The sequence below is a fragment of the Diadema setosum genome, chromosome 1, assembly GCF_964275005.1.
Source record: "Diadema setosum chromosome 1, eeDiaSeto1, whole genome shotgun sequence".
Taxonomy (NCBI): Eukaryota; Metazoa; Echinodermata; class Echinoidea; order Diadematoida; family Diadematidae; genus Diadema; species Diadema setosum.
In genome coordinates, this window is record NC_092685.1 from 47,388,236 (window position 1) to 47,396,439 (window position 8,204).

Genomic DNA, 8,204 nt, shown 5'->3' on the forward strand with positions numbered 1-8,204 from the left:
CATAGCAAATTAATACCTCTCTTTGTACAGATATATATATATATATATATATATATATATATATATATACTCCTAGATGGGTCATTTGGAAGACATTTCCATTTGTTTTATATGCAAATTTATTATTACATGTTCAATGGCAGTTTATGCAATGGAGACACAAAAAATTGTCTCCTTAATGACCAGTTGTCTCCCTAATGAAGACACTTCCCCCCAATATGTCTCCCTAAGGTGTCAACTAGGGATATATATATATATATATATATATATATATATATATATATATATATATAGATATATATATATATATGTATATCTACATATATGTATATATATATATATATATATATATATATATATATATATATATATATATATATATATATATATATATATATGTATCTATCTATATATATATATATATATATGAAAGTTTTGCGTCGGTGTGTAATAAATAGATATCAAGAGTAAAAACAGTCATACAAAAATAACGTAGGAGCCGATTTTTTTGCTCCTGCGGTGTTTTTATATTACTGTTTTCACTCTTGATATCTATCTTTCTATATTTATCTATTCATTCATTTATCTACTCATTCATTCATTCATTCATTCATTTCTTCAATTATACAATATATGCACACATATAAAGATCTAATAGATCTAATAGCTTTATCTCCATCTTTCTCCTCATCTTTTTTCCACTCAGTTCAACAATCTATGAAGCTCTTTAAGCTAATTAATATTTGCTATCAGCCCTTACCATTGTTGGGGTTGTGCAGAGATAGAGCCACATCCCTGGGTCAGGGTCATAGATAGTTCTTGGGCCTATGATGTGGGTGTTTGGGTTATAGGAGTGAATGCGTTCATGCATCTTCTTAAAACAAGTCTTCGTAGGTGTCGTGACTTGAGGAAAAATAAATGTTTCAAAGAAGTGTTTGTATACCAAACTTTTTTAAAGGACAAGTTCACCTTCATTAACATAAGGATTGAGAGAATGTAGCGATATTAGTTGAGCACATCATTGAAAGTTTGAGGAAAATCGGACAATCTGTTCAAAAGTTATGAATCTTTAAAGTTTTTGTGCAGTCACCGCTGGATGAGAAGACTACTGCAGTGTATGATGTCACATGCGTACAACAATATAAGGAAAATATAAAGAGAATTTCATAAAATTTCATCTTTTGAAAAAAGTACAGATTCCCTTGACTCGTTACTGGCATATGTTATGGGTAATATTATTCCCATTTCCTTTAGAAAGAGGCAAGTCAAGTGCTCTTTTATCATGCGAAAAAAGTGAAAATATGTTGAATTTTCTTTACATTTTCTTTATACTGTTGTACTCATATGACATCACAAGCCTCAGTAGTCTCCTCATCCAGCGGTTCCAACACAAAAATTTTAAGAATTCATAACTTTTGCATCGATTGTCCAATTTTCCTCAAACTTTCACTGATGTGTTCTACTAATATTGCTACATTCTCTCAATCCTTGTGTTTATGAAGGTGAACTTGTCCTTTAAGACCTGTTCCTGTTATACAATTGATGGTAAGTTATGCACTGAGCGTAGGCCTACAGTATGAAATCACTTTTGTGAGGCAAACTTGCAAATTATCATTATACACACACAAAAAAGATAAAGAATGTATTTATATTGTATGTGCACACACACACACATACACTTTATAATCCCCTTTGCTTTTTTAATATACACATTCAATTCACATCACTTATCCTGACAGTGCAGAGAGAAGGCAAGAGAACATAAATTTTGTAGTCCTGGGGGCGTTTCATGAAGCGTTTTGTCTGACAAATTGGTCGGACAAATTTCAGTAGCTTATAACAGTTTGTAAGAAAAATATCTGACCAAAACGCTTCATGAAATGCTCCCTAGGATCCTGTTTTATAAAAGGTGGTAGGATGGCAATTCTTGCTAGAACAGCAAATTTCCGTACCAACAGCCAATCAGGAAGCGGTAATTTTGTCGTTTCCATGACACCTGCCATCGCAGCAAGACCACTGAACCAGAAAGACGGCTTTCTAGTTAGTGAGCAAGACTTGCAATCAGTCCCAGCCACGGAAGAAAGACAGCATTTGCTAAGCCTCCGACGACTGGGATAAAGGCTACGATTTGATAAAAAAAAAAAAAAAACGTAACAACAACAGCATGCATACGGCGACGATGAGGAGTATGATTTTCGACAGACGGATGACCTACTGCTGAACAGAGATGATAGACATGAACATCATTCCGAGACTACTCATAGTTGCCAGATTACACCAAGCTGGGCACTTTTGCACACCATACGTAATTTCAAGGCAATTTAACACAAAATCATCAGTAAGTTGTCTGTGTGTAGCGTTGACCAAGTGTAATACTCAGTCCCATACGTAGACATTTATGTAAGCAGTTCTTGGCGACTGTCTTGGAGTCGTGCCGGTCGTATTTTCCTTGCTCGTATGTGGCGTTGACTTGTACCCTACCATTACATCATCTCATCATCATCACATCACATCGGATATGGATACCACCACAACTGTACAAGTACTAACTACGGGACTCTATGAAGCCAGACATAGTCTCTGCAGAACATATCCCAAATGCCCTCTGCCCTAGAATTCTGCAGATTGATCTTTCTGTCTATTAACTAGATCTAGACTCTAGTTATTACATTTTTCCCACATTTCAATTATCATGCTCGCTGAATTGGCTCGCACAACATGCATTCATGTTCACCTGCACACAAATTATCACTGATAAAGTTTCTTTTTATTTCTAAAAGTAAAAGGAATAGATATATACAGGCATCTCATGCTTTTAAGTCATGGTATATCGACTCTAGCAGTTATGATGCTAGGTATGGAATGATAGAGTCAACTAGACAGTAGACATGAAATGATTTCTCTCCGTTCCTTTGGCATCTTATTTTCCACAGAAGTGCAATTTTCCGGAGAAGGCATCCTCTCCAGAAGAAGACCCTAAAGATGATCAACCTCCCTTGGCAGCCCCACCTCCATTTCCAGAGAGGGATTGGATTGGCCCTGCTGACAAGCGCTCCAACCTCCGCCGAGTGATCCTACGACAGCCGGAAAACGAGAGTAAGGCAGAGAGGATGTACCGAGAGCAAAGAGAGGACACCAATGAGTGGAACCATCAGTTTTGGTCTCAACAAAATGAAAAGTTCATCAAAGTAAGCTCATTTGCCAGTCATATCTCTGCCATTTTGAGAAAACTTACGTCATAACATAATAATATTTATAGTCATGTATATCACATTACAATTCTGTTCTGTTGCAAAATTTGCGAAAACTGGGAGTGTCTTGTTATTGTTTTTTGTGAGTGTGTATGTGTGCCTGGGGCATAATGTACTATCCTCTGCAATGGTGATCTCTTAATTTTATGCTGTTACAGTGTGAAACGCAAAAATTAAGTGGTACTGAATCAATTTGGTATTGGATTTTCAATTATCTGTAGCATCTATCACCATGCTGCATTTGCACTGCATGTTACTCCATTGCATGGCATAAACCGCGTCAGTTGTGCTTTACATCTGTTATCAGTCATCTATGCAAAATGCATCCAAAGTTCTTTTAAAAATATTATTTATTTCAGCAGTTTACACAGCTCAATCAATATTTTGATTGTTTGTATATTTGTTTTTGTTTTTCATAATCCATGCTTCGGTAGGAGAATTCAGGATATGATAATACATACACTGCAGAGATTTGATAGGGTATCAGTGCCAATTTTAAATCAGTGCTACCCAGTAATTGATGAACACTATATTATTGACACTCTGGCATTAAAAATAAGTAGGTGCATGTCAATGTAGGTAGTGCACTATCCATTTGTGAAATTCTTGCTGATTTCTAATCAGAGCAGCATTATAAACTTCGCACTTTTATGCCCATGATATTGTGATACCTTGATTGTTAAATGTGAAACATATTTAAATGTAAGTTTATACTGTTTTCCCCCTTTTTATCTGAATTGTCCTTTGATACCCATGCTCAGGCCAAGGAAAAGTTCGTTAAAAGTCGTCTGGAGGAGAAGAAAAGGGAGGCTGAGATCTCAACTGAGAATAGTGAAGTTTTATCAGGTAAAATCACTGGTGACATTAGTGAATTGCGATAGCATCAAGTTTCAAAGTATATTGCAAGTGTGTACACAAAACGAAGGAAGGTGATTCAAGTATCATTGCTTGTTCTAGGAAGTGTCATACAACACTTCAAGCTAATGTATGTTGGTAAACGCTTATAGATGCTACCCCTTTGTACTCTTTACAATTCACAAGTTGTGAGCATTTGTACCATTTGACTTGCATACATGGGTATCTCTCACATGTAACATTTATATAACAGAACTGCATGGTGCTTTACTTACCTTATAGATTCAAATAAGAAAACAGAGAGAAGAATTTTTTTTTTATTATGTTGTGACATATTGTGGGGAAAGAGAATATGAATGAAAAAACACAGTCAATGTGTATCATATGCATGATTATAATTATCACTTGCTGTAAATTCATGGATCATCAAGTCGTTGACAATTAGCCGAGGAAATTTGCTCTGTGTTGGAAGTTGTATTTGATTTGAGAAAACCTCATGTTAACCTGTGTAAAGCGACAACTTCTGGTGGAAAGGTTACATACTAAAGTGTAGAGACAATAGTTGTCAGTTTTGATGTGCATATAAAACATATCAAAAATTCACATCTATTGTGATTCTTTTAAAAATTCTATGCAATATCACAAAATTAGCTTCAAAGTAAACATTTTATACTGTGTATCCAAACAGTCTTTATTACTGAATAAATGCATGAATTGGATTGAATTGAATTGAGTTGAATTGAACTGAAGTAAGATGCATAAAAATGACATTGTCCATTGTAGGATATAAGAGTGGGAAGTATTTTGTGTGGCTGCTTAGGCTGTCTCAAAGTTTGTACAGAGTACATTCATTCATAGCGATGTGAAATTTTAGTTTGGCTTGAATGTTAGTTTAATAGTTTGGTGAATGTTAGTTTTACCAAAAGCAATAATCTGCCAGCCATTTATGTAATAGCTTATGTATTCATGCTTCTATTTGTTTATATGTTTTGAGTTTTGTTTTGTTTTGTTTATACCAGACGTAAAACAGGTTCTGAGTGCTGAGGAGATGGCAAAGTTTTACCAGGAATTCCTGAAGGACAATCGCAAGGTGTTTCAAGATTACAACAAGCAGTGGTATTACAGGAACTTTTCCCTCTTGATTCCAGCAATCAAGGCAAACCTACACAGACTGCTGAGAAAAAACAAGAGATGAGAAACCCGCCTGAACTCTGATCAGATCCGTTGGGAAGTGTACTCCTATGGGAAGACTTATTGCAATGTCAGCCATTGCTTGCAACTCAGCGATCCACACACCACCATTGGCTGATTGGTTGCATTTGCATCTTTAAGTGTGATGTGGAGTGTGTGCAATCAAAACAATATTGTGCTGGTGACAATTGGCAGTGCTAACTTTATACGTTTACTTCAGAGCATATCAAGACATGTCTCATGTCTCCCACCAACTGTGAGGAATGAAGTACAAAAAGTAAATTTTGCCCTTTCCCCATAACAGACTGTGACTTGATTTCTTTTATCAGTATAATTTAATGATCAAAGGTATGCTTCCACCAATTGCATTTTGACTGAATTTGTCAATAGAGTAATTTCGTCAGTGCCAAAAAGTGAATTTTTTTCAGCATATTTCAGGAAATGAACTAAAAAAGGGCCTACTATGAAGTGTGTTTCTTGTGAAGCCAAAGGAGCATGAAACAATCCGAGGTGATATGTGGCCACTGATTCGAGGTACAATTTTGGAATCATTGCCATACACAGGAAATTTTTCTGGGGGCAGTAATAGTGTGTTTGATATGCACGTTTTTAATGTGTACTAGGTCTATCATGGTGGATAGCACCTACTGATAATGACAAAATAAACTGCAGTGAATGAAGTGGTGACAGATATCTTGATAGTGTCATGTATATTCTTCACTGGGATACAGTGGACTCCCATTATAATGAAACCCTCGGGACCAGCAGTTTTCTTTCTTTATATCGAAATTGGATTTAACTGGAACAAATAAACAATAAAAATACATAGAAATATTGTGGCCTGAATTTTTACTTCGTTGCAACCAGAATTTCGTTATAACATTGTTCGTTATATTAAATGGGAGTGCACTGTAATAGGACATGTAATCAGCAAACAAAAATTGGTTGTATGACAAGTTTTTTAATGTATTTCACTCATGTCTTCGAATGTCTAGGCCTTGTCCATACCATTCGCAAATTAACCTTCTGTTTCATAAACATCTTCCGACATTGAAATGAATTCTTTCCATCTCTCTGTATCATCAGCACATCCAAACTACTCAGATGATCCCCAGATGTTATAGCTTCAGTCCACAGTTCAAGCCTTTTTATGCCTCCGCCAACGAAGTGGCCGGAGGCATTATGTTTTCGGGTCGTCCATCCGTCCGTCCCGTTTTGTTTTTGTCGATATCTCGAGAACCGTGTGGTGGTTTTGCATCAAAACTTGGTATGAGGGTATATCCTTGGGGGATGATACTTTGTGTGGATTTTAGGGTCACAGGGTCAAAGGTCACAGGTTATTTTGTGAAAAAAAAAATTGAAATTTCATGTTTTTCTCCATATCTCGCAAATGGTTCAAGGTATCTTCATGGAACTTAGTATATATACTTGTACCGATGGGCAGTGATTATCTAGGGAAGTTGGGGGTCATGGGTCAAAGGTCAGGGGTCAAAGGTCAAGGTCAACTCCTCAAAATATAACTACTTTCCTTATATTTATGCAATGCCTGAAGGATTTTGTTAAAACTTGATGTATGCATGTATAACCCAATATATATTCTGTGGGAAGTTTCTTGCCAAAAGGTCAAAGGTCAAAAGGTCAAAGGTCAAGTGAAAGTGCTAAATTGCACTTTTTCCTCCATATCTCAAAAATAACTCAAGGTATTGTCGTGAAACTTACATATTTATGCATGTTCTACCTAACAGTGATTCTCTTTGTGGGGTCAAAGGTCAAAGGCCAGGTTTTGATAATACTATTTTACCATTTGATACTGAAATTATACTTTTTCTCAATACCTTGAAAATTACTCAATGCATAAACTTGTAAAAGGGTCAAAAGTCAAGTGAAAATCATCAGTTCCCCCAAATACCTGCACTCTGACGTTTTAATCATTCATCCAATTGAACCTAGTTCTAGGAAAGTGAACGTTCAGCACATTTGTGGCAAACCTGTCATTTTAATATTTTGCCAATTGTGTGAAACTGTCATCACACATTGTCAAGACATTGTACTATAGACCTATTAGGAGAACCATGTATTATGGCGGAGGCATACACCAGTCGCCGTAGCGACATTTCTAGTTATACCATAAAAATAAATGACCTCTTGCTGGACAAAGAATCTGTCACAGCAATTGTGGACGGGCCACGATTTGCAGAGTTTGGCAGATCATGGTATTGTGTTTCCATCTGGTCAGTTCAGCATCTAGGCCGTTCATTTATTCATTTATTAAATGAAATTAATTTGCTGTAGTACCTGTAATCCTTCAGTGGGTTAATTTTCTCCCTCATCATTGCACTTTGCAGGGAGCCCCCATGAGATGCATGAAACCTCGTTTCGAGCTCATCCTTAACATGGATACTGAAAGAATAGTTTATGCATGGCAGGGCCCAAGACTAATTTGTTTGTCTGCTGGCCTGTTCAGGCCACTAAAATATATAAATCTGAAATTTGGTGGCCCGAAATACAAGCAAAAGTAACAATCCATTTTTAATCTTAGTTGCCCGATTAAGATACCAAAAGATAAATTTGATGGTCCGACACCAATTCTTAGTTATCTTGGGTCACCACAAATGTTGAGCGTTGTGCATGTCTTGATTCTGTAATGCTTGAGAATGCTTGGGCTCGATTGCCCTGCACTTTGTTCTGTACAGGTATTTAAATGATGTGTTTGAAATCATGATGTCCATGGCTTTTGCATTTCAACATTCATAAAAAATAAAACAAGCTAAGTACACTGTACTTTCAATAATGCTTGAGTGATTTTCTCATTTACTGTTCAAATTGTTTGAAAAATCAACAATCCAAGTCTAAAGAAAAAGGAGGGTTGAAATTGGGGAAGGAGGCTGCCCCTGCTTCAATGAAATT

General features: G+C 36.2%; 1 protein-coding gene across 1 annotated transcript; it reads left to right on the top strand.

Annotated features, from left to right (window-relative positions):
• The first annotated feature begins 2,177 nt into the window (after positions 1-2,177).
• On the top strand, positions 2,178-8,082 carry LOC140236661 (COA8 family protein CBG23705, mitochondrial-like). Its single transcript, XM_072316584.1, has 4 exons — positions 2,178-2,338; positions 2,934-3,188; positions 4,013-4,097; positions 5,126-8,082. The coding sequence occupies exons 1-4, from the start codon at positions 2,228-2,230 to the stop codon at positions 5,299-5,301; spliced, it is 627 nt and encodes a 208-aa protein (XP_072172685.1). The 5' UTR covers positions 2,178-2,227; the 3' UTR covers positions 5,302-8,082.
• The last annotated feature ends 122 nt before the right edge of the window (positions 8,083-8,204 follow it).

Excerpts from the sequence above, each read along its gene's own strand:
- LOC140236661 (XM_072316584.1), top strand. The coding sequence starts at position 2,228 with ATGATAGACATGAACATCATTCCGAGACTACTCATAGTTGCCAGATTA. Across the intron at positions 2,339-2,933 it reads AATTTAACACAAAATCATCA|AAGTGCAATTTTCCGGAGAA; the intron begins GTAAGTTGTCTG and ends TATTTTCCACAG. Across the intron at positions 3,189-4,012 it reads AAAATGAAAAGTTCATCAAA|GCCAAGGAAAAGTTCGTTAA; the intron begins GTAAGCTCATTT and ends ACCCATGCTCAG.